The 27,036-nt window shown below is 42.7% G+C and overlaps 1 protein-coding gene across 1 annotated transcript in view; it reads right to left on the bottom strand.

Moving 5' to 3' along the window:
- The window catches only part of BARX2 (BARX homeobox 2), an 81,633-nt gene extending 55,261 nt beyond the window's left edge, over positions 1-26,372 (bottom strand). Inside the window, exon 1 of the mRNA XM_055270029.1 lies at positions 25,998-26,372. Coding sequence (XP_055126004.1) covers positions 25,998-26,184 — 187 coding nt within the window. The 5' untranslated portion in view covers positions 26,185-26,372. The remainder of the gene's footprint in view (positions 1-25,997) is intronic.
- Positions 26,373-27,036: the final 664 nt, after the last annotated feature.

Below are 27,036 nucleotides of genomic sequence, written 5' to 3'. Positions count from 1 at the left end.
ACCTATTTTCCAACCCCTCTGGTTTCCTCCAGGACTCACTAACATCCATTATCCAACTTCCTCATAAACCTCAAACTGTCTATACTTTGCTTTAAGCAAAAAAAAAGGTGCTCAAGTCTCTGCCATACTAAAACGATGTCTTAACTTATATCCATCTCTATTTCCCTCTTTCCTACCTTAGCCAAGTTTCTTGCAAGACTATATTATTTCCACCGTCTCATTTCCCATTAACTCCTAAGTTTACTGCAATGCTGATTCTGTCTCAACCATGCCAATGAAGATGGTAATGCCAAGGTCATCAACAACCATTTTTATATCCAGAATATGTTTCTTAGTGCAGAGCAAGAGCTTGCACTGCTAACAAGTTCCCAGATATCACTGGGGCTGCTGGCCCATGAACCACATTTTAAGGAGCATGGCTCTGACCACTTTGCAGTCTTTATCCCATTGGATCCCTCAGCTGCCTTTAACACAGCTGATCACTTGTTCCTCTGGAAATTCTCTTCTTGACTCTCTTCTCTAATCTTTCTTTATCTCCCTGGGTAGGCTTTTGCTTAGACACCTAATTCTCTCCGGACCATTATATGCTGGGAGTCCCTCTGCTCCATCCTTGACCCACTCCTGCCACCGCCCTGGGTCATCTCTTGCCTGGATGATGGCAGGAGCCTCCCAACAGGCTCTCCCGCCTTCAGTCTTATCCCTGTCAAAGTCATCCTCCACAATGATTCTCCCCAAACCCAAATCCAATTATGTTACTCTCTTGCTTGAACCCATTCGGTGATTCCCCAGAGCCTACAGAATAAAATCTCCATGGCACAAGCCTTCTTGAGCATAGAATGTATACTTTACATTCTGTTAATATTGGCCTACCCTTAGTTCCCAGACACATACTATCTGTTTCCAGCCACTTTATCTTTGGTCACATTTTCCCCTCTTCTCAGAATGTCCAAAGCCTCACTCCAGAAGTCTCATTCTCTCACTTATCCTTTAAGATTCAGCTTAGGTTTTCTCATCCAGAAGATCTTCCCCAGCCTCCCCCACAGACTGGGCTAAGTCCCACTTCCTTCATGCTCCCATGGTGCCGCCATGCTTATTACCTTCACAGCACTGCCCAGGGTATTTAAATTGACTTCTAATATGTTTGTATCCCTTTACTACTCAGTAACTCTTTGAGAGGATAATGCATCATTATAGCTACTCCCTCAACCTGGCAAAAAGTAAGCACTCAATGAATGTTTTCAGAGCTGACTTAAACTTCTACTTCTCCTCTCCCAAATGAAGGTGCTCACTATATGAGCAGTCATAAGTATCCTTTGGCTCTAAAGGTCTATGGTTCTAATCAAAGACCAAGTCTCAGCTGGGCATGGTGATGCACACCTGGAATCCTGAGGTAGGAGGTGGGACTCGAGGCCAGAGGCAGGGCTCAGACACCACAGGTCGAAGTTGGACATCAGACCAAATTGAGGACTAGCTAAAACAGGTCTGGGGAGGGAGGCAGCTTCCCATAAGACATGCCCACTAGTGTGCCAGGTCAGTTTACCATTGTCAAGCAGCACCCAGAAGATACCACCCCTTTCCATGGCAATGACCCAATGACTTGTAAGTTACTACCCTTTTCCTAGAAATGTCTGCATAAATCACCCTTAATTTACATATAATTAAAAGGGGGTATAAGTGACTGTAGAACTGCCCCTGAGCTGCTATTCTGGGCGCACTGCTTACGGGGTAGCCTTGCTCTGCAAAGAGCCGTCCCTCTGCTGCTGCTGTATACTGCCACTTCAATAAAAGGTGCTATCTAACACCACCAGCTCACTCCCGAATTCTTTTCTGGGCAAAGCCAAGAACCTGCCCAGACTAAGCCCCAGTTCTGGGGCTCACCTGTCCTGCGTCAATCCTAGCTGCTGGAGAGGGTGAGGCAGGAGGATTGCTTGGGCCACAGAGTTCAAGACCAGCCTGGATAACACAGTGAGACCTCATCTTGTTTAAAAAGAGAGAAAGAGAGATACAGAGAGGTAGAGAGAGAGAGAAGGTCTCTAGATTGAAGAGAAGCAGAAAGCAGCAGCCAACCTAAAGTCAAACCTGCTCTGTTGACACTCCAGATGACTTGTCATCCCACTTTACCTCTCTGGTCAATATGAAGGTCTTCCCATGAGAACAGCAATCCAAGTAAGAAGCTGTCTATTTAACTGCACTCCCAGAGAGCCTACAATACTGAAGTTCTATATATTATGAATTCAGTATTCCACTGACAGGCTAATCCATTGGGCCGATCTGAGCTGACCCAGGCGACCATCATATAGGTAATCTGTCATGATGTTCCTTGAACATTGAGAAAAGTGTTTATGCTTTTTCCCTTGCTGAAAATATCCCTCGGTTGAACTGCAATTCCAGAATGGTGCTCATGGAGGTAAAGAGTACAGCATGACTTTCTCTGAGCAACTAACTGTATTATAAAGGAACAAAACACAGTTATCCCCAGGCTTTTGAGGTCAAGCAAATTCACAGCCATGTAGATCCCTTCTCTCACTGCCCTGCTTAGCTAGTTGGTTCTCCTAAGGTTCTATTAAGCCAACTATTGGAACTAAATCAAACTTAGCTTTTACTAACAATGCTGAACTGTGTTCTACACAAAGTGAGCTAACACATTTCCTGACCTCCCATGCAGAATTTTGATAAACCTAGCTAACCAAATGATGGATGAACCAGAATCAAAAATACTCAAACATGGGGTTCTAAATTTCCAATGGGAACAGCAAGCAATAAGATTTATTTGTTAGTTCACCTGTTGCAACTATTCCAATGCTTTGCCATGAACTGTGAATGTTTAAACTCTCCATTAGAATTACGTCAGCAAATATTTATTGAGCATGTGCTTGGAATAGGCACATGTTCACACACAATCATATCTGGTGTTTTCCTAAGTGTCTTATTGGATATTTAAGAATCTTCAGGCACTACACTAATTAGCATAATATCTCTGTCCAAAAAGAGAAACAGAGTTCAAAAGAAGCGAAACAACTCATCCTTGCCACTCCAGGGGCACGTTACAAAACTAGAAGTAAACCCAGCCTAATTGAGTGAGCCTCTTTTCCTGGTAAAACACAAAGCCCTACCTAATTTCATCAAGAGACATGGATCATACTCTGACCCTCCAAGGCAGCAATGATGAAGAGAAGAAAACAAAACAGCTATAAATGTATGGAGCAACAGTAAGTCCAAAACCACATAACTACAAAAACACCTGAGTCACCATCACAGTCTGCATCATGCTTCCATTATACAAGTATTAGGTTGAGTTTACACAGGTTCATTTTAAAAACGCAACTTCCAAAGATGCAGTTGAGATCGTGTTATCATTAACAGCCTACCACATCTTATACAATGACATCCACAGCACTAGATAGCTAAAGACTGGTGATAAAAACAATTACCCTGAAGGTCATGAGATCCTCAACCATCAGAAAATGTTCAGCTGTATTCAACATAGTGTTCAGAAAAAGAACTCATTTTAGACATGTTCTGCCTCTGCTAGATCATTCCTCTCGGCCTTCCTTTTCATCTTGTAGGTCTCAACTTAGAGGCTGCCCTCCCTGGGCCCTTGCCAACTGCTCAGCCAAGTCTCGGTCTCAGTTAGGTGTCCCTCAGCACACCCACCTTCCGTCATTATGGAATTGGTCATACGATTCTGGTAACTGTGTATTTACCCATCTGTGCCTCCCACAGGAACGAGGGCAGGGGCTCTGACGCTCACATCACCATCATCTGTGCAGTCCTCACATAGCGCCTGGTGGGTAAATGCTCCACTATTTTTTTAATGAACTCTAGTTGAAACGATAAGTGCTGTTAGCTTTCCTTTGTTTTAATCAGAAAGTTCAGTGCGGATCACTGCATCATTTAAGGGTTAAATTTAATTCGTGAAAGCTTTTAAGGTAGATACTAAGTACTTGATAAACTTGTTTAGAATACAATTTTTTATAAAAATAATCATAGCCACCTACACAATTTCCTGTGCACAAAAAGAGGCAAGTGAGCTCATGAATAATTTTATTTCAAATGGGTCAGCACTGTTAAATGATACTCTACACATTTTTAGGGCATTTTCCAATATCTACTAGCACAAGCCAGGTTCTTTCATGAAAAGATGCTTAATACTAGTTATATGCATTAGATAACTTAATTACTTCAGTTTCTTAGCACTTTTCATCTCTGAATTTTTTTTTTTTTTTGGAGACAGCGTCTCTGTCACCCAAGCTGAGTGCAATGGCATGACCACAGCTCACTGCAGCCTGGAACTCCCAGGCTCAGGAGATCCTCCCCACTTAGCCTCCCAAGGAGCTGGGACTACAGGCGCATACCACCACTCCCAGCTAACTTTTGATTTTTTGTAGAGATGATGTCTTACTATGTTGCCCAGAGTGGTCTTGAATTCCCAGGCTCGAGCAATCCTCCTGCTTCAGCCTCCCAAAGTGTTGGGATTACAGGTGTGAGCCACCGTACCCAGCCTTGTTAGTTTTTAAAGGTTTTCTCATTATTCTTATCATCAGCTTTATGGGACACTAAGGTGACAAGAACTACTCTGCCTTGGTTGGGCGCAGTGGCTCATGCCTGTAATCCCAGCACTTTGGGAGGCCGAGACGGGCGGATCACAAGTCAGGAGATCCAGACCATCCCGGCTAACACGGTGAAACCCCATCTCTACTAAAAATACAAAAAAATTAGCCAGGTTTGGTGGCGGGCGCCTGTAGTTCCAGCTACTCGGGAGGCCTGAGGCAGGAGAATGGCGTGAACCTGCAGTGAGCGGAGATCACACCATTGCACTCCAGCCTGGGTGACTGAGTGAGACTCCGTCTCAAAAAAAAAAAAAAAAAAAAAAAAAAGGCCGGGCGCGGTGGCTCACGCTTGTAATCCCAGCACTTTGGGAGGCCGAGGCGGGCGGATCACGAGGTCAGGAGATCGAGACCATGGTGAAACCCCATCTCTACTAAAAATACAAAAAAATTAGCCGGGCGTGGTGGCGGGCGCCTGTAGTCCCAGCTACTCGGAGAGGCTGAGGCAGGAGAATGGCACGAACCCGGGAGGCGGAGCTTGCAGTGAGCCGAGATTGCGCCACTGCACTCCAGCCTGGGTGACAGAGCGAGACTCCGTCTCAAAAAAAAAAAAAAAAAAAAAAAAAGAACTACTCAGCCTCTACTTTATGGGAGTTCATTTGTGTGTGAGAAGAGATAGGATGTAAAATCCAAGAGCTGGTAACTCCACCAGTCTTTCTTCTGGGGCATCTTGGGGCAAAGAGTTCAGGGGTTCTAGAAGACACAGTCACTGTCTACAGCTGCAAGTTCAAATCCCACGTCCTGTAGCTCTCAGTGTCCTCATCAAATTCCAGCATATTCTATTACTCCAATTCCTTTTTCATGTTTCAACTGTTGTGAAGAGTTGCTATGCACTGTTTAACAGCTGCCACCTCACCCCGTCCCCCCATCCACCACATGGGTTACACTTTAGTCATGTAGATTAACTTGAAATGAACCATTGTCCCTCATGATGAAGTACAGACAATATGAACTTAGAGAATTTTCTTAAAAAGTAGACTGTTCACTACCTACAAATAAATCCTTTAATTTAAGAATTCCCAAGCTGGAAGAGATCACTGCAGAAAATATAGTCTACTAGCTAGGTGTGACAAACTGCATATTATAAATACTTAGACAAAAAAAAAAAAAAAAAGGTGAGTGGGGAGGAGTGGCAATATCAGAAAACCACAGGTGTGGGGCCAGGGCCATCCCTAAATAGGAGAAAGTTCAATTGTGAGGAGAAAGCCGGGAGACGTCAAGTAAGAGAAAACATATTACCTACGTCAAGTAAGAGAAGAAAAGGGCGGTAAAGAAACACGAGCAGTTTAGTAAGGTTCAAAACCGTACTATTTTGACCATCTACTAAGTGCAAAAATGCATGCTGGTGGGAGGGGCTCCAAGAGGAAGGAACAGTCTTTGCTGGAAGGACGCTCAGAGCCCCACGGGAGAGACAGTCAATCTCAGGCATTAAATAAGCCAGTGCTACCAGAGCACACAGAGACAGGGCAGCTGATGGATGAATCTGGTAGTTATTATTACACCCCTAGCTTCTTGCAGATTGTGTCTCCTGGCTTTCTGCTGTAGAAACAGACAGAAACATCTAGGATTCTATATTTTTCAGAGGTGAAATCTTTTGTCCATACGAGATTCAGGAGACTGAGCTCATTCAATCTCTATAGCAAACCCTGAGCACGGGTGTTATTATACCCATTTCACCACGAGCAGCCTGCCCAGGTCACCCAGTGAGAGGCAGAACTGGAAGCTGAATCCAAACCATCAGGCTCCAAGTCCTGCTGCCTTCCTATTACTTTCCTGAGACAGATTTTACATGTGCAGAGATTCTCTTTAAGGAAAAGACAGTCCAAACCCACCCCTAGGCAAATGCAGAGCTGACCAGCACTGAGGGATTAGAGGAGCATATTTCTTCCATGCTGAACCATGGCTATTTCAGGATGGGCGCAGAGAGAGAGGGCTGAACGTGGCACTGGAGGGGTGTGACCGGGAGGGCCGGAGGAGATTCCAAGAACACGAAAAGCCTCACACCCAACCCTAAATGCATGGAACTCATGGCCCACTAACTCAATCTAATCCGACGACCTCATTAAAATCACTCTTGCAAAGCTGCTGCTTCCTTCAGACGGAAAGCCTCAGGATAGTTTGTGGACAAGCTGTCAGAGAGGCCTGTGCCATTATTTGTTGACACAACAGCAGGATCCTTCAAGGGTAGTGCTGGTCCTCGAACATCACTGGCGACAGCAGAGTTGTATGAAAATGGAAATATTGTCAATCCCAGAAACCAGCCTATGGGAACTAAATAGACTCTCTAGGCTCGGCGCAGTCAACAGGGTGGAGAAAAGCATTTTAAAAATCAAATCCCAAACTGTCATTATGGATTTGATTAGTGACTTTGTTTTTTAAATTATATGAAATAAATTAAGATGCACAGAAGCAAAAAGTATATTATTATAAAAAGCAACTTGTGGCTTCTAATTTAGAAATGGCACTGCAGATTCATATAGCTATTTTAGAGTCATTGTATTTCAAAGGCGTTGCAAGCCTCGGAGTGATCTTGGTTGAGCAATTTAATTACTCGGCTTTGGTTTTCTTTCCAGTCAAAAAAAAAAAAAAAAAAAAAATGCTGAGTGGACTATAGCTTCCTGCCTGTCCTAAACCTCGGTGCCTTTGCACAGCTCTGTGGATTATTTCAAAAGGTTTCTAAAGTCTTTTGAAGCTAAAAAATGTTAGAAATAAAGATTTCTTTTCCAGTCTGCAAATGAATGTGAGTAGGGCAGAGGCCATTTTACCTATATAATGCAATTCTTTTGTTACTCTGGATGAAAAAGCTTTTTTAATGTTTAATTTAGAGAAGTACTTCACATTCTAACTAAAATTATTTAATGTTTTAAAATTCATTTTATTAAAATATTTATAAAATGTATACTGTTAAATTAGGAAGACTTATTTTCTAGTGGCTTTACAATAAATGCCTTGATTTGGTTTAGAAATTAAAATAAATCATTGTTCAACTCTGGGGAAAAAAATTAACCAAAAAAAAGACACTAAAAATAAACCCACTTCATAGGTAGTTAGCATGTGTCCCAAAATAAAAACTACATCTGTTTGTTCAAGGCGCAAATATTACAATTTTCTTTTTCTTTTTTTTTTTTTTTTTTGAGATAGAGTCTCGCTCTGTCACCCAGGCTGGAGTGCAGTGGCGCGATCTCGGCTCACTGCAAGCTCCGCCTCCCGGGTTCGTGCCATTCTCCTGCCTCAGCCTCTCCGAGTAGCTGGGACTACAGGCGCCCGCCACCACGCCCGGCTAATTTTTTGTATTTTTAGTAGAGACGGGGTTTCACCGTGGTCTCGATCTCCTGACCTCGTGATCCGCCTGCCTCGGCCTCCCAAAGTGCTGGGATTACAAGTGTGAGCCACCGCGCCCGGCCTACAATTTTCATTAAACTGTATAACTATTTTTCTCATAGAAAAATTATTTCACTTAAATGAGTCTGCCTGATCATTAGTTTTCTAAAAAGGAATTTAACAAGCATGTTCAAAGCAGCAAAAACAACCACAAAGCCCATCAACAGAACAGATAAACAGTGTGGTTTATGTACACACTGGACACTCTTATCAATGAAAATGAGTGAACCGTAGGTACACACAACAGCAGAGAGGAATCTGGGAAATGCAATGCTATGTGAAAAAGCAAGTCACAAAAAGTACAGTGTGATTCCATCTATACAAAGTTCAAAAGTGAGCAAAGCTCAACAATATATGATTTAGGGATAACACGTGGCAAAACTACAGAGGAAAGCTGAGAACTGAAATACTGGTGACCTCTAATGGGGAAGAGATGTGGACAGCATCAGGGAGAGGAACCCAGGCAACCCAGAAGAAATGTTCTCTTTCTTTTATTTAAATTCATTTCTTAAATGTTTTATAGGGATGAGGTCTCACTATGTTGCCCAGGCTGGTCTCAATCCTGGCTGCAAGCAATCCTCCTGCCTCAGCCTCCCAAAGTGTCGAAATTATAGGCATGAGCCACCCTACCTAGCTGAAATCTTTTTCTTAAACTGGGTGGTGGGTAGACACAAGTGTTCATTGTATTACTATTCTTTTTATCATACATATATTTTATAAACATTTTCCTTACTCAATATTTAATTTTTAAAAATATTAACAGTAAGATAAAATTCATTTAAATCATAGCCATTCTGGAATAGTCCCTAAGGTTGTGGATAAAATATTGAACTGTGTCCCTGCCATTAATCACTTTGCAAATTTGGACACTAATACATTCCCTAGAACTTCAGCTATGTAGGAACTTTACTGCTCCAGGAAAAAAAAAAGGACGTCCTAATCATTCTAGGGATAGTTTTATATGGCCTACAAAGAAAGAACTAGATAAGGAAAATCAAATCAGTAATAATAGAAAATCAGAAAATATTTAAATTAAATATTTAATATTTAATATTTTTAGAAAGCATTACTGAGGATCTATCTACTCTGTACCCAGCACCATACTTTTCAAAATAAGAAATTCTTGAGTCTAAGCCACATTAGACAACAGAGTTCCCGAAGGGTGATCAGGACCGGATTTGTCTTCTGTTCCTCCACTCTTTTTGTTGTTGTTGTTTTTAAATATAGGGTTTTCCTCTGTTGCCTAGGCTGGAATGCAGTGATGCAATCATAGCTCACTGCAGCCTTGAACTCCTGGGCTCAAGCAATCCTCTGGTCTCAGCTAATTTTTTTTAATTTTCATTTTCAGTAGAGACAAGATCTCTCCATGTTGCCCAGGCTCGTCTCAAATTCCTGGGCTCAAATGATCCTCCTGTCTTGGCCTCTCAGAGTCCTAGGATTACAGGCATGAACCACCATATCTGGCCTTCTATCTGTTTCTTTACCTGTCAAATGAGAATAATAATAGTATCTCCTCATATGACTGTGGTATAATTAAATAAGTTAGCCGGGCGCAGTGGCTCACACCTCTAATCTCAGCACTTTGGGAGGCTGAGGCAAGTGGATCGCTTGAGGCCAGGAGTTCAAGACCAGCCTGGGCAACATGACAAGACCCCATCTCTACTAAAATACAAAAAAATTAGCTGGGCATGGTGGCACGCATCTGTAATCCCAGCTACTCAGGAGGCTGAGGCCCAAGAATTGCTTGAACCCAGGAAGCAGAGGCTGCAGTGGGCCGAGATCATACCACTGCACTCCAGACTGGGCAACAGAGTGAGACTCTGTCTCAAAAAGTAAGAATCAAACAAAAAAAAAGTTAATTCATATCAGGCATTCAGAGCAGTTCCTGGCACATAGTATTATACCAGTGTTTTCTGTTATGTGTGTGTATTGTTGTTATTATTATTGTTTTTTCAACATCATCTGTGATTTGGAGTAAGAAAATCAGGTGTCACCTGTACCACACATACTTTTCTTGGAAGTGGAATTTTACCTACCAATATCAGTCATCTCCTCTGACATTAATCGACCTTGCACTTGTGCACACTCCTCTCCATTTTATGGTAAGGGCCAGATCTCAAGGGTTCTTCAGCCTACTGGCTGGTAAGCCCGACAGTGCACAGGAAGTTGCAGCAAATCAGGTTAATTTCACATCTCTCACTCCCCAGTGGGTTTCATTAGCTCAAAGGCTACCTTGGAGATACAAAGCCTCACCCTGACCCAAGAGCCTCAATGTAAATAAGAGAGCAACTAGAGAGAGTCGTGCTTCATCCTTCTTGAGAGGTCTGGCAGCTCCTGACCCTGAAGAGTTGAAAATTCCAAAGGCACATAGTCTTATGCACTTCCCCAGCAGATGGACCATCCCAATTAAGTGTTCCATCCAGCTATGCAAGCCCTTCAGGACAGAGCTGTGGCGATGTGATTGTGTAACTTTTATTACCATTACTATTACTTCTAGGGATGGGCAGCAAGTTAAAGTCAATTAAGAAGCATATAAACTGTCACCCAAATCTCAAACTGAAAAATGCTAGTGATGCTGACACACCCAGCCTCTCGTCAGGGGCCATCCTCAGATTCCTCCTCGGAAAACCGGTCAGGGCTGCAGCAGCAAAGAGAAAGTCCCAAAAATACTTTATTGAATTCTATCACTTTACTATAAATATTTTTGACCCCCCTCTCCGTGCAGAAAATCCTGTGTTACTTCTAGAAAGGTCTGGAAATTTATCCTTAAAGCCCAGAGGCTGATCTCACTTTAAGAGAGTCCTTGCAAAATTCCCCACTAAACTCCCACTGTCGGGTCTTTCTCATGTCGTGGGATGACAACAGAACCCTGGATCAAAGGAGGTATTTTTGTGCCCTGGAATGACATCATAGTTTGTGGATCAGTAAAAACCTTATTTCGTAACTGAGGAGCTTTGCTTCCAACAGTCTAGTTGAAGGGTTGGCGAACCTTTCTTGTAAAGAGCCAGCAAGTCAATATTTTAGGCTTTATGGGCCATGCTGTGTCTGTCACAACCTCTCCCTCTGCTGCGACAGCATGAAAGTTGCCACAGACAACACGCAGACGGGTGCATGTGCTGTGTTCCAATAACATTTTTATGTACGGACACCAATCTCTGAATTTCACATAATTTTCACAGGTCACAAAATGTTCTGCTTTTGATTTCTTTTCCTCCGTTTACAAATGTGAAAACCATCCTTAGCTTGTGGCAGTAGAACAATTCGTAGTGGGCCAGATTTAGCCAATCCCTGGTCTAGCTTTCTCTGGAAACACCATAATACACGTAATTCCCTGGAGACTGCACGGAGTCCCTCCCAAAAAGCAGCAAATTAATCCTGCTTCATCAATCACTGCTCCCCAACATACTGGGGAGGTAAGGTGTGTTTCATCAACAGCAGAAACTGACGTATTGAAACATCACAGAATGAGGCAGTGGAGCCTCTGGAAGAAAGGTTTCTGACAGGAGTTCTACTTTAAATCCTGCTTCCACGCTGCCTGTGCATCAAGTACACACAATTTTCTGTGCGCCACTGCATGAATACCATTATTGTATTATAATACAATCGTCATGATCTTTTGTGACCCAGGATGATGAAATTTTTGAATGCACCATTAATACATATGATGATTGGGCTACCTGTGTGGCTGGGCAAGCCATTGCCCAATCAGAAGTCATTGACTGCTGTCAGTTATGAGGAACGCCTCTGCAAATAAGCACGTACTCACAGGGCCATTTCCAAATGAAATCTTCCATTCTCATTTTTCAATTTGTTTTTCTCCTGGAGACAACAAATGCTGAGCAAGCATTTGGATCCCTGTTTCAGTGGACTAACTTGTTTCCTTCCCCTCACTCTCCCTTCCCCATTGGCCAACATTCCTTTTCCACTCCCACCCCATTCCTGCCAACTCCCCTCCTACTGGAACACAAACACATGCATTTTGTTTTTCTGAATCCATAGGGTGAACAGAATATTCTCAACAAGATGCCAACGATCCACGTCTCTGACTGAGTCCTGTTTCAACAATTCAGAAAACTCAGACTCTATGGTTCTGAGGACCCTAGAGGACAAAGTTGGCCTTCTCACTCTTCATAAATACATGCCACTCCGTCTCAGTGGTGATGACACATCCACCTGTCTTATCCCACCTGGCCGCCACCCACCACAGAACCTGGATGAGGCCACTAGAGATTGCCTGTCGGAATCATCATTATAAATGGCTGGACAGAGGCCCTGTTCACTGGCGATGCCTTTGCACCATAGAAGGTGAGAACTCCTCATCAACAGAATTCTTCTCACACTGTGGAGGGGATTCATCAATTAAAGTATTTCACCAGCAGATACTAAACTTCATAAGACACCAGTGATCAGCTGAGAAACACAATTCCAAAAAAATCCATATGGAACTCTTCCTGAGGCAGTGCCTCCACAAGACAGCCATCCATCATTACCACTTAGAATGCATTCAGAAGCTAGCCCCACCAGTAATTTAAAAGCTGTCACAAAGGCACTTCATTTGGAACTCACTCTGAATCACAGACCCAATAATATACTAGGAAAGTGATTAGTTGCCAGATTGCTACCTTTTTCCATGCTACCTAATTGGAAAAGAACGTCTCAATGGAGTTAGTCTCCTCTCTCAGTGCTCGGAAATAAGAAAAAAAGAATAGTTTCATTTTTTTCCAAAAGAAAAGACTATCCCTAACTCTTGAAAGAAGAAAAGAAATCAAACGTGTTGAGAAATTCTGCCACTTTTCTAGGACAGTTCTCGAGAATCTTACAGCTGCGTGATGAAACATTTCCTAGGGGCAATTAATCCTAGGCAACTCTTGTAAAAAAAATAAATAAATAAAGTAACAAAGCACATCTTGTGATGTTGTAGCATTGACCTGTTTGTGCCACTCATTTATGAATTTATAAAATTCTGAATTCATATTAAAAACAGAAAGGTGGGAGGAATGAAACATACCTAATTCACGAAGACATGAACTCAAACAACTCACAGACCACCCAGGTTGCAAGGGGCCTCAAAAGCAGCTAGTGTCGCCGTAACCCAGAAAAATGCCCTGGAGTAAAATGGGGTTTTTTAAGATTTTAATTTTTCTTAAGTTTAATTCACCAATAATGGTAATCTTTCCCTAAAGGGCTGTACTTCCGTGATGAGGTTACTATTGTAAGATACTTATTTTTAATAGAAGCTATCAAATACTAAGCACTTTGTTACCACAAACTATACTGGGAGTTTTATATACATTATCTCATTTAACCTCCACAACTAACTAAAGATTATTATTATCTTTATTTTACAGATGAGGAAACTGAGTGTCATAGAAGTTAAGTAATTTACCTAAGGTCACACAGGCAATAAAATACAATAAAACCCAGGACCGTCTGACTCAAAACCCTAACAGCAGGATTACTCCACTAAATGGTTTCATGCATTTGAGTCATGGGGTGCAAATTACATCAATCTCATATGTAAGCTGTTATCTACATTATAGTGGTTCCCAGAGTTGACTTTTCATTGTAATCACACAGAAAGGTTTGTAAAAATAGAGATTCCCAAAATCCACTCCAGCTCAGCCAGACATAACATGAAAAAGTAATCTCATTCTTTTAAGTGATGCCAATCAACGGCCAGACATTTTTTCTCACTGAACCTAATGAGTATTCCATGAAAAATATCTGAAGTGTTAACTCTCAAGGCATTTGGTTGGCTTTAGTTGTTCAGCACTTTCTCTCTAGTTATAATGAATGAATGAGTAGGAATTCCACCCTTGATGCCCCTAGGAAAGCTTTATTCAAAGAATGACAGCTGATGGAAGCACCGTGACCCAGAGAGTGGTAGTGAATGCTACACAGACACCGACACAGACCCCAGGGCAGTGAGGAGTGGAGAGTCACACAGCCAGATGGCAACAGGTCTGCAATCTCCCAATCACCTCCCTTCCCCCCAAAACCCCACTGCCTCTTGGAATCCCTCTGGAATCATTCAGAAACCCCAATCACCACAGGAAATGAAAGACTAACTGGCACACATTAAATTAGTATAAATATGTGTAAAAGAGTTGGCAGGTTCCAAATAAGTTCCAACAGAGCTGACGCATTAACTGGACCTTGCCATATATATTTTTTATATCTACACACACACATACACACACACACATAGTTATGTTGCCTATATGTAAAGAGACAGACATGTTCTAATTTACACATTTTCATATAATCATATCCAGTATTGGAGTCTATATTGAAAGAGACAGATGCAAGTTCCAATCTCAACGCTGCCACTTATTCATGTGACCCCATTCCCATTTCTTAACCTCCTTGAGATTCACTTTCCCTGCCTGAAAAGCAGTGGTAATAATAGTAACTATTTCACCAGAACACATTTATGTATACAAGCACCTAGCACAGTGCTGGGCACATGGTTACCATTTATGATTGTTTTTACTCCTATTTAGCAGCTCCCTAAGAAATGAAACATGCTGTTTAGCGCTGATTGTTCTAACCAGCAAAGGCCCAATCTCCCAGTAGAAAAAAAGGCAAGCACTCCAATAGAATGTTCCTTCATGCCTTGCTCTAAACTGATGATTGAAAACAGGTTTCCAATAGCCACAGCTGTCTAACGTGCTGAGGTTAATTAATGAGTTACCATGATATCCAGGGATAACAGTATTACCAACACCTTCCTGAAATATCTCCTCTGGGGTGACTTACCCATTATTTCAGTAAAATGTTTAGTCATGGAAAAGAAAGGTCTTAGATTGGAACCATATTAAAACACCTTCCTCTCTCTTTCAGTGAAACACGTTTAAAATTTACCCTAAATATCCTAAATCCTTGCTTGTCTTTTCCCAAGTAGTTCCAGACAGAGGATTCAAAAGTGGATCTGTCAGATTTGGGGCCAGTGAACAGACTCTCCTGGGTTGCAGGAGGAAGTCCTCCGCATTTTTTCTGACTTATGTAGTCCCACGGCAGCTCTTTGGAATATCTTCCTTGATAATGTTTCCTACATTCACAGCCCCAAGCCTGGCTAGTTCATTTTACGAGGAATAAGGTTTCACTGGAGAGTTCCAGGAGGTCGAAAGAGTAAGGCACAAGCAAAAGTGTCAGTCTGTTTAATTGATCCCAGCCAGAGTGTGCGACTACCTGGGTATAATAAAATGCAGAAGGACTTTGTCCCGAAACCCACGAAAGTCTGAACCCTGGTAATGAAACTGATAGAGCCACCATCCTTTCCACCCCGTCCAGTTTGGGCGCAGTCCTCGTTCTTAGCACCAAACAAAGTCTGGCCACACTGGCCACAGATCCTGTGGGTGGGGTGAGGCCCCCCTCCAGAGCTTTAATTTCTTTATTTGTCTGTGTATTTATTTAGGCAGACAGGAGGGGTCGCAGGAGCGGAAATGCTTTGGAAAACTCTTGATTGTGCAAGCTGTTTCCTCCACACTAATACTTTCCCTTTGGAAGGACACAGAAAGATAGAGCTCCCAAAAGGCCATGTTTTTGCCAAAATGTCTAAAAGCAACATTTCTAAATTGGGACTACTTTGCTGAGAAAAGAAAAATGTCTTTGGTGTTGGGCTGAATAAAGTTTCTGCCACTATGGTTGTCATTAGGGAGTAAAATGTGGTCCAGGTTTACTCCTCCAAACAATAGGATGCCCACTGATTACTGGTAACAGACATCGCTGTGAGATCACCATGGTAACATTCACCCCTTCTAACAGTCCCCAATACCACATATTGAACAAAGTTTTAAAATCAAATCATGATTATGGACTATAAAGAGAACTTGGACAGATAATATGCCAATATCATGTAGCTAAGAAGCTACATGTTAACATTTTTAGATTATTTGGTTCAATCACAGCTGTCCTTAGATAATTTCTGTAAATGAAACTGTCAATAGCAAAGGACCACTGGTGAAATCCTAAGGGTAGTATATTGTCATATCAACAAATACTCATAAAAGCAAGGTGCAATCAGAGGCAGTTTATAATGATTTTAAACATCAGTAAGAAGAAGCAGAAAAACCCTGACAACTCTCTCTTGCATGACTGGGGGACCAAATACTTCACTAGTCATCCTTCAAGAGCATGTACCCAACTCAGGGACTATTTATTCCATGCCAAAGCATTACTGGAGAAACAGCAGTTATCTTGGTGATAAATAATACCCTCAACTAGCCAGGCAAGGTTAGTAAGATCCAAAAGCAACTTTCAGAAGCCACAGTGGTTGTTTCAGTGTGAGTTGTACATATGTTTAGTTATAAAGTGTTCTCAGTTTCCCACTGTGAGACTATGTACAACAAGCTCTGTATTTAAAAGCTACTGTTTCAGGATAGAAAAGCTATTAAGAAAAAGATCAAAAGTTCCACAAGATTAAGAGTTCTGTGGACATGTGTGGTCTCTTGTGCTATCACTTTTCAATGTTTATGTTATGAAAAATTTCAGATGTATGGAAAAGTACAAAGAATAATGTCAATAGCTTCTATGTAGCCATGACCCAAGTTTCGTCACATCATAATACTTGGCCATATTTACATTAGGCTTGTCTTAATAAATAAATAAATTACATAGGAAAATAAAAACCTGTGGCTAGCACTCCCCACTCCCATGCCCCTGCCTCTCTAAACAATATGTAGTATTAGTTTGTGCCTTTTCAACCATTTAAATAAATGGTATCAGACAGTACGTATCAATCTACAACTTTTTTTTCTCAACATCATAGTCCTAAAATGTATCCATATTAATACAAGTGTATCTGGTTCATTTATTTTAATTGCTGCATAGAATTTCATTGCATGGATATAGCATATATTATTTTAACCTTTTTCCTTCTGAAAGGACAGCTAAATGGTTTTTGATTTTTTACTAACATAACACACAGGTGAACATTTTTACAGGTATCTTTTTACCGTCATACACTGGTTTCTCCAGGCACATACCCAGGAGTGGAAATGCTGAGCTCTAGGGTATGTGCGTCTGCAGCTTTGCCAGGTGTTGCCAAATTGCTCTCCAAAGTAATCGTACCATACAACACTCCCGCCGGAGTGTGGAGGATGCCTGTTGCTCTATCTCCTTGTCATCAACCGATTTTGTCCTTTCATTTTGGGCTACCCGGTGAGTGTGAAATGGTATCTCATATTAATTCGGGTGTTCCCACTCATCCGCGAGGTTGAGCATCCTTTCCTGTTTACTGACCATTGAGATCTTCCTTCCTGTGAATTGCCTGATTGCAGCCTTTGCCCATTTTTCTTATTGCTTCATAAGCGCTCTCTTTATATCTTGTGACTTCAGGAAAGTCACTTAGCTTCTAGGATTCTACCATTACCAAAGGAGATGATAAACCTATTTCGTAGGGATATTTTGAAGCTGATCAAAAAGCACTGAGTCTAGTGTCTATGACATGCTAGGTAATTTCTAAAAAGTCACTGTTACTATTATTGCCATGTCTATGAACATGGTTTAGGGTATAAAGTATTTCTAGCATTTCTCTCAAGTTTGTGGCTCCCCTTGGGTAAGTACTGTAAGACTCAGAAAAAGGAGTCTCAGCAACTCTTCCTGCCCATGATATTTCCTCAAGATAAGAAGATACAGTATCAGCATTCCGTTGTCTATAAGTTACCATTAAGGAACTGTGCAAAGTCAGCTCCCCTAGATATTGCTTAAACTAATCATGGAAGTTACACTTCCTTCAATCCACACGAGAATGTGACCTCTTTTGGGAAAAGCCCATCAGAGCTTTTCCCTGAGCCCATCCTGAGTCTCAGTGATGGTTAATTCACCGAGTGAAAAGGACTCTGGGAAAGAAATAGGTGGGCAGCGGAGGCTGGCAGGTTATCAATATCAGGGACTTGCCAGTACCAGATACTTCCCAGGACAGAAATAGAGCCACCATTTCATGAAATTTCATCAGGCCTAAGACCACTCCATTTCTCCACATGGTAAGTAATCCTTGAATAAGAAAAACCAAAGGATAATCATCACATCACTTACCAAATGCATATGTTTTTTTTTTTTTTTTTTTTTTTAAAAAAAAAAAAAAGATCAGAAGTGCTCTGACATCACCTAGGCAGCAGCCAATCCTATTCAATGCACATTGTGAAAATACTCATCTGGACCGGTGCGCTGGCTCCCAGCACTTTGGGAGGCCGAGGCGGGTGGATCACAAGGTCGGGAACTTGAGACCAGCCTGGCCAACATGGTGAAACTCTATCTCTACTAAAAATACAAAAATTAGCCGGGCGTGGTGGCGGATGCCTGTAATCCCAGCTACTCGGTAGGCTGAGGCAGGAGAATCACTTGAACCCGGGAGGCGGAGCCTGCAGTGAGCCGAGATTGCACCATTACACTCCAGCCTGGGTGACACAGCGAGACTCTATCTCAAAAACAAACAAACAAACAAACAAAAAACAAAAAACAGAAAATACTCATCTTTCCTCAATGCCCAGAAGAATATGTTCCTAAGGACATGTTGGTAAGCTGGAGAGACGCGATAAAAAGGAATCCTGCAAGCATGTCTGCTTGTACATGGAACTTGTGCGTGGAGGTAGGCTGTGTCATCTGTGTGCACTCTGCCAGGAGGAAGCTTACAGAGCTGCCCTCCAGACCTCTCAAGTAGCCCTGAAATCAGCTTCAACTGGTGACTGGCAGGGGCCTTTTTCAGATGTAGTTGAATATCACCTAATGTTCAGAATTCTCTCCCTCTGTATTCAATTTCAACTGGCACTCAAGAAACCAGAGTCTCTCCTTAGTGACTGCAGACAGAGGCCCTCTCTTCTCTCTTCTTCAGAACAATCATATGTAGGATTCGACTCAAGCCCAAATATAATTAGGCCGTCTTCTGATATCTATCTAGGTGCATGGCTTTCTTCCTTAAATGTGTGCCAAGTTTCCACTTTCAATAAGTTAAATTGCCATATAAAAATGCCCTGGTGATGATGAGTAATTAGATACGGTAATGGAAAATTAACTGTGTTTTTATTTAGAGCATTTATTTTAACAAGACTTTTCTTCTTCTAACTGTTATTAAGCTGTAATAAAAATAAATTAAATCCTGAGGGTTTGCAAAGGTTTTCTGGCTAAAAAACAAACAAACAAAACACCTGTCTTCCCGGGGAGTATTTGTTAATGCCACCAAGTTTCTACAAAGCCCTGGTCTGAATCCCGTTACTAATAAATCCTAATGCGAATTCTGATTTTGTCGTCTGTGCTGTGGAAAGAAAACTACTGTTCCATCCTCTCAGGCAGCTGAAATGGAGGCAGGCACCGACAGGCAGGCCCAACGTGCTTCTCCACACGTGCAGTCTTGGTGCGAATGCCCTCAGTCCTTCTCTTCTCATTGTCGTGCTGCTTCCAAGAGAAAGTGCCACCTGCAGCACAGTGGTCTTTTGCCTGTCCCTTGAGCACCTGTGGGCTTTAGCAATTTCTCGGGTAAAAGGTGGCTAATCCAGCTGTGAGTGTATCCCTAGAGCCACACTAGAAATACCAATTCCACAAGACTAGAGTGTAAAACAGAACTGCACGCCCAACAGAGGACGCAAAATGAGGCTTTAATTTATGCATCCCACCTAAGTCCTTGCAGCCCTCTAACCATATTCCAGCTGAGAGCTTGTCAATGGGCTTAGCCATAGACCCACCAACTCTATCTAGTCCGCTAGCTACAGTTGTGGGCAGGACGTGTGGCAAGGAAGACCCTCAGGCTCCACAGCATGCGTGTTCACAAGCTCAGTACAAATTAAGAGGCCTCGGCTGGGTGCAATGGCTCACGCCTGTAATCCCAGCACTTCAGGAGGCCAAGGCGGGCAGATCACCTGAGGTCAGAAGTTCGAGACCAGCCTGTGCAACATGGTGAAACCCCGTCTCTATTAAAAGTACAAAAATTAGCCAGGTGTGGTGGCACACATCTGTAGTCCCAGCTACTAGGGAGGCCGAGGTGGGAGGATCGCTTGAACCCAGGAGGCAGAGGTTGCAGTGAGCCAAGATCGCCCCACTGCACTCCAGCTTGGGCAACAGACCAAGATCCTGTCTCAAAAAAATAAAACAAAAACAAATGAAGAGGCCTCAGCCCACGTGATGTACCTACCTTTGCATCTCTGTTGCTCCTCCTACCTGACCTCAAAACAAAATGCAAATAACACCTAAAATTGCTTCTGGTTGAACATTTACACAGTCATCCAGAGTGAAGGCCTAAATGCTGTGCAGAGCTTAAGCTCTGGATCTCAACCATGAAGAGGCCCCAGCACGCGTCTAAGTAGAATCAACTTTAGCCATTTAGTGCCTATGGAGAGACAGAATTTCACAAGCCACCTTTGTTTTGCCTGTACAGCCCTTCGGAGGAACGCCGTGCTATGAGGCTGAATCTGTGCAGCCTCAAGAATTTCAAAGAAACCCACTCTTTCTTTCCTTCTTCCCTTCTTTTTTTCCTTTTAATCTCTCTTTATAATTGAAATAATCCTTTGCAATCCTTACTCCTTTTCCTATAGATATTTAGGATATGTTACATTTAATCTTTTCACTCTGATTTCTAGGATATGCTAAAACTAACAACTTTGTACTATCCATGTTTCTATCACAAATTCAGTCTTGGATCCAGAAATACAACCAGCAAAAAACAAACCTATCTGTAGGAAATCAGCCTCATAATAGAGTTTCATTTGAGTTGTATGTAGCAAAGTTGATTTGACAATTTTGCTGGTGATAACACCCTGTAGGTAGAGTTCAAAGAGAAAATTCCACATAGTAAGCAAAAGTATTAAATGTTCCCCTATCCCAATTCCGAACTGCCTCTCACATACACTAGGAAAAAACAACAACAAACAAACAAAACAAACAAAGAAGGACTTAGCAATGGTTCTACAAGTAGTTGAGAGGGATTTTTTTAAACACCCTAACTGCTAGTCAACAGATTAAGTTTCAGAATAATAGACTCATGACAATGCCATCACCAAGCAAATATAAATATTTGTTGAATGAAATTATTGAATTAAATGATAGTGAAGAGTGGACATTTGGAGGGGCATTTCAACCCGTGAATGAAATTTCTAATCATTTTCTCATTTGCTCTGAGAAAAATCAGAGCCAGAGAAGACACTGCTAATGAACTATTCGTGAGTTAAAACTGATTCCACAGTGGGTGCGATGGCTCATGCCTATAATCCCAGCACTTTGGGAGGCCGAGGCAGGTGGATCACGAGATTAGGAGTTCGAGACCAGCCTGGCCAACATGGTGAAACCCCGTCTCTATTAAAAATACAAAAATTAGCTGGGTGTGGTGGTGGGCGCCTGTAATCCCAGCTACTCGGGAGGCTGAGGCAGGAGAATCATTTGAACCCAGGAGGCGGAAGTTGCAGTGAGCCGAGATCCCGCTATTGAAAAAAAAAAACAAAACTGACTCCTAAGGAATCCCTTGGCATCTCTAACAAAAGAGTAGTGAGATAACAGCTAAGGATCCCAGAAGAGCTCAGTTCCAAATATATTCTGACCCTGGATGAGTCCCAGATCCCGTGCATCCCTCTATTTATTTACCCTTACAATGGGAACAGGAGAAGCAGTTATGAGTAATTGCTAATAAAAGCCTATGTGCCTCTGGCAGAAATACAAATGCTTGTTGATAACGATCATTTTTCCCAGACCTTGGTTTATGTTTCTCCATTAACATTCCAGTGTCCAACTCTCAGGTTTCCAAGATCCTACGGGTTTGGGTCTCTGACTGAAAAAGACCAAGCTGAGATTTGGAGAGTCACCGGAGCCAACTCCATGAAGCACCAGCCAGCTCCCTAACTCCCAAACGAGACACTATACATGCCTGCACCGCATTTAATTTTTTGCTGGGATGACACCCAATGTTTGTGATAAAAATGCATCCAAGGACACCACCCCAAAGCACTTACTTCTCTTGGATCCACCAAAGGATAAAATGTTCTCGATGCTACCTCCTAAAAGATAAACACCCTTCCCCAAATGTCCCTTCTAACTGGCTGGTTGACTGTCCCCTGGGTGTGACTGCACGGGTTAGTCCTGGGTGTGTAACCAAGTTGGAAAAGTCTTCCTGATTTCTGAGTTCTAGGACAAGGAGGAGAGTGGCATAGAGTGGACTGAAACTATACCGAAGCACTGATGTGACCCTGGAACTTTGCAAAAAATACCTTCTGCTTGAGGATATTGATCTATGATTTTATGAGCCCCTCCAGCTCTGTAAGTCTAACCACCAAAGATCAGAAAGAGGTGAGAGATTCAACAGAACCATTCTGCCAGAGAAGGGGAAAGGAATTAGATTATACGTTAGTGGAATAATTAAAAGTCTCATCCTGTTCGCAGGTTGTAAAATGTCCAAGTATCTACACTCACCTCCCCACAAATATGCATGTGCAAATGTAAGGTAATTCTAGGTTCTAAGTATAAAAATTGTAGTAAAAGTAATCAGTACCATAGGTTCATTTATCAGCATCTTCAAGTGAAAACCCTTAGGGTAATTGTAACAATCCTTATTTTTGTGAAGCAAGTTATCCATTTATTCTCAACACGCCTCAAATTTAGAAACTGCCTGATTCTAAAGATCAGACAGAAAGGCAGAGCCTTCAAAAACGACCACGCCGATGCTTCCACAAACTATTCGACCCCAGCTTTCTTCAAGTGGGCTTTTCCACCAAGACACATTAATCACAACCGGAAAAAAAAATAAAGCGCCCTAAAGTTAAGCGTATTTATGATATTCTAAAATGCACCTCTTTTTTGGCCTTTGTAATGACGGTCGATGCGCTGAAGTTTGAGAGCTCATTGCTGATTTCTCACTGGCATTACACTTCCTTCTGAGGAGGGATTACTGTTTACAGATTTAAAAATAAAACCAACTTTTTATATACTAACTTAATTCTAAGCATATTCCACCCCTCACCAATGGCCTGAATGACACAATTGTTTTCAAATGGAGGAATTATTTTGGGCTTAGCTGTTTAGATTTTAGTTTAAATGTAATGATAAACCTTTCTGCGGTGGGGCTTACAGGGAGGATTCCCTTTTGCAGTGTCTATTAGGATGATTTACGAGACGTACTAGGAAACTGAAAGAAATTTAGAGACAGCTTTCTAGGACTAAAATTACTATGTTTATAATAAGAAAGGGTCTGTTAAACAACAATTTTTGGAAGGTGAGGATTCCATCAAGGCTAGAATGTCTAACAATAAATTCCTGTCAGGTGATTATCTGCCTCAGATGAAAACTATTTCCATTTCTCAGTTTGCTTGAATACATGCTATTCTGCCTGATATTTGGTATCATAAATTGACCTTTAGGTTACTAAATCCACACAGCATGAACTGTTTCATTATGCAGTGTTTTTTTTTAAATTCTGTAGTTTTCTTTCCATCCCAATTTTATGTACCTATCATGCTGGTAACTTTTTAATTTTGAGGACTTTTTTTCTCTTAGTTTTCATTATTTTACCTGACACAATTCACTTCTGTTATTCTTATTTAAATCTTAAATCAGCAAATGAAAGGCTGAGAAAGTTCAATAACTTCAATTCCAATGTATGCCTTTCACTTGAACTTTTTATGCATTGCTTCCACCACCAGTGCTCAACATTTAGATCTAGCAAAAAAAAAAAAAAAAAAAAAAAAAAAGAAAAAAGAAAAGAAAAGAAAAAAATTACAGTGTCCTTTAGGATGCCAGCAACTTATTGTTGTTTTTTTCAATTAATAAGAAAAAAGATTACATTCATCTAATCAAAGATTTTTATCCTGACCTTAACTGTTAAAAACAAATATGCTTTTAAAGTATGGTATTTGCCAACCCCTGAGAAGACACTAATGGGATTCCCATGATCTAATACATGAAAGGCTTTAACTGTAATTGTAAACCCACTGCAGGCTTATGATCTGAAAGTATGAACTACTGTAGCCAGTTTTTATGGGTTTAATGCCACCAGCAAATCCCAGTTTCTATATTTTAATTCTCAACTAGAGCAAAATCACTACACATTTTCAACTAACAATCTGAAAGAAGAAAGTACTGGAATAATGGGGCCAGAAAACCATTGCCAACAACCACCCTCTACCACGAACCATCAGCGGACTTTGCAAAGCACAAGACTGAGCGATACTTAAGTCTGTGACATACGTGCATTTCACTTAAAACACTCACAAAACTACATATGAATCATTTTATTTTCCTCTGATTTATTTCCCACACAAGGTTCAATAAAACAGCACTTACTCAGCCACCTCTGACTGAATGACTATTCTCTGTAGCTATTTATTACTCCTCTTCTGACACGTTTTCTTCTAAGATCCAATTCTGTGACTCCTATAAGCCAGAAAGAGCTGCCTTCAAGTCAACGCAGAGCACAAAGTCACTGAAAATTCTGCCGGCACTAGGCTCTACCTAGGTGCTTAGAAGTTGTTCTGTTTTGTCCTGGGAATGTCCCATACGCAATGTTAATGACTGAAACAGATCCTCTCTTTTTCCTCAAAGGGAATTGAGTTATTATAGCAAAGGATGGTTTGTGCTCAAAACAATGTTCAACCTATCACCCCTATTCAGTATATATGTGTCCAAGGGTCCACAACCACCTACACACAAATGTAAAAATATCAATTCTCAGGAGATCTATCTTGTTTCTGAAATTTCTTATTTGTTCCTTGTTTCATATATTTCTTGGTTTTAAAAATTCAGTATTACAAGGCTTGTTATGGGATATCAGGCCTAATTCTACCTTACAGACAAATTAACTTTAAAAAGGCATAACTGAATACAGTACACATTTTACAACCAAATACATGTAGGAACAATTTGGTTTTAAAAGAACTTCACTGTATGTATTTATCATCTGTTTACTGATTGTCATATAGGGACTATCAGTGGAACCAAGAGAAAACACAAGATTCCACGCATTGAGCATTAACAACTCGAATGTTCCAAAAAATATCTTCCAGAACTGTTGGCCCTGCGTTTTCTCATTGTAAGTGTAATTTAATTTATCTCATGCCTCTCATGCAGCTAACATAATCTCGAAGGTTCTTTTGGTTTGGAAGTACTTTATGCTTACCTTTAATGGAAAGCACACTCAATAACTTTTTTCTGATAAAAAGTGCTCCTACTTCTTTTGCGTTTTATTATACTCATGTTCCATAACCTAAATCCCAACAATGCCGAGATACTTTGAAACTTAGATCTTCTCTTAATGCATTCAAAATTTTAAAAGTACCTTGGATTTATTTTCGAGAGAAACTCTACTACGTTTTCAATATATGTATTAAGTTATCTTTATCTTTACTATTGCTCTTGGCTCCTGTGAAGAGAGAAAACCAGGTGTGAGTAATGTTTTCATTGTTATCATTGTTGGTTTTGGTCACTTAAGACAAACGAGGGTGACCTTTTCGGCTTGACTTAAGACAAACGAGGGTGACCTTTTCGGCTTGTGCCACAAAGAGAATGTATTTCAAAACTACTTTCGCAGAGGGCGATCATTTTAAGCAAAGCTCAGTGAACTGGGGATTTTGTTGAGAACCTCAGGATACTGATTTACTCGTAAAATTCACAGTGGAGACAGTAGGAGGCTGGACAAGTTAACTCAAGGTGAGATGCAAGGCCGCCAAGCTCAAGTTTGAAATTCACACCACCACTTCCTGAAACAATGATTTAGGCGCTGAACCTGGTCAAGTGTTTGAACTTTCAGCAGGGAATGAGGAAGCATTCTCCTCCGAGCAGGGCAATCAGGCGTTGCGCGAGCAGCCCACTCCTAAGGCCCTGACGCCTTTATTTTATTTCCACTCGTGCGATCCACACCTTGCGTGGCCCTTCCCGGCCGCGTCGCAGATGCCTTTGCAATGCCCACCGCTTGCTGAGGCGCAGGAAAAGAATCCCTTAACTTAACCCTTCCTCTCGCCCTCGGGTCGCAAAGCACAGGCGACCGACAGGGACGTGAAAGCTACCGAACCCCACTTATCCCCTACCAGAGCGTCTTACCCGTACAGGAATGCAGGGGCTTGGGTCGCACGACCAGCGACGGGCACACGGAGTAGAGGGAAAGTTTCTCAAAGTAATCGCAGGTCTCCTTGGAGAGGATCTCGTCGATCATGAAAGTCTTGTAGCGCCGCCTGGCTGCTTTGAGCTGGCCGGGCGAGCTCAGCCTCAGCTCGGCGTGGCAGTGCATGGTGAGCCGGGGCGAGCGACCGCCGGCCCGAGCGCGGCTGCGAGTGCCCGGCCGGCCGGGGCCGCGGGGCTGGCGCGACTGCGGGGCCTGGGCCCCGCTCCCGGCAGCTGGGGAGGCGGCGGGGCTCGGGTGGCGCGCGGAGGAGAGCGGGTAGCGGGCGCGCCTGCCGCGCGTCTAGACCCACCCGCAGATCAGCATCTTCGCTGAGCCTTTTTGGGACAACGCAGCTGTCAATCAGCGCGAGCTTCCTGCAGGGCAGGGTGCGGAGTGTGTGCTGAGGGGCGTCCGCGCCCACCCCGCCCCCGCCCGCCCGTGCCACTCCGGCGCCGACCTGCGCGCCTAGTGCCCGGCGGCTCTCACTCGCTGCCTCCCGCTCTGGTGTCTCGCGCTCCTCTGACTGACTCTCTATTTTAAGACGCTCGCTTTGGCTCTCCTCCCCCTCCCCCCCTCCCCGGGATGCGCTCCAGGTGTGTGTGCCGGAGTGTGCGCGCGGTGCGGGGAGCGCGCGCCGCCCCAGCCCGCGGCCAAGGCCCAGGCCGGTAGCTCCCCGGGGCAGTGTCCCCCAGGCGCACCTTAGTGCCTGTCCTGCCACCCGCCGGCCCGGCTCCCAATGTCCGCAACCCAGCGGGAGAGCATGTTCAGGTCTCTGACTAGAAAGAAGTCTAGTCCTCACTAGGCTCCCGGGACTTCGGGCCACAGAGCCAGTGCCCCCGAGGACCCACCGTGCCTTTCTCCTTCCCCGCGTTGACGGTTACCCGAAGACCGCGGCTTCCCAAGCCCTCCACTCGCAGCCTCGCAGCCCGCGCTGAGCCTGCGCTCTCGGAGCGTTAAGACTTTTGCGCTGAAGTTGCA

This window comes from Symphalangus syndactylus, chromosome 3, assembly GCF_028878055.3.
Source record: "Symphalangus syndactylus isolate Jambi chromosome 3, NHGRI_mSymSyn1-v2.1_pri, whole genome shotgun sequence".
Lineage (NCBI taxonomy): Eukaryota > Metazoa > Chordata > Mammalia > Primates > Hylobatidae > Symphalangus > Symphalangus syndactylus.
This window is presented reverse-complemented; position numbering and strand designations above follow the sequence as displayed.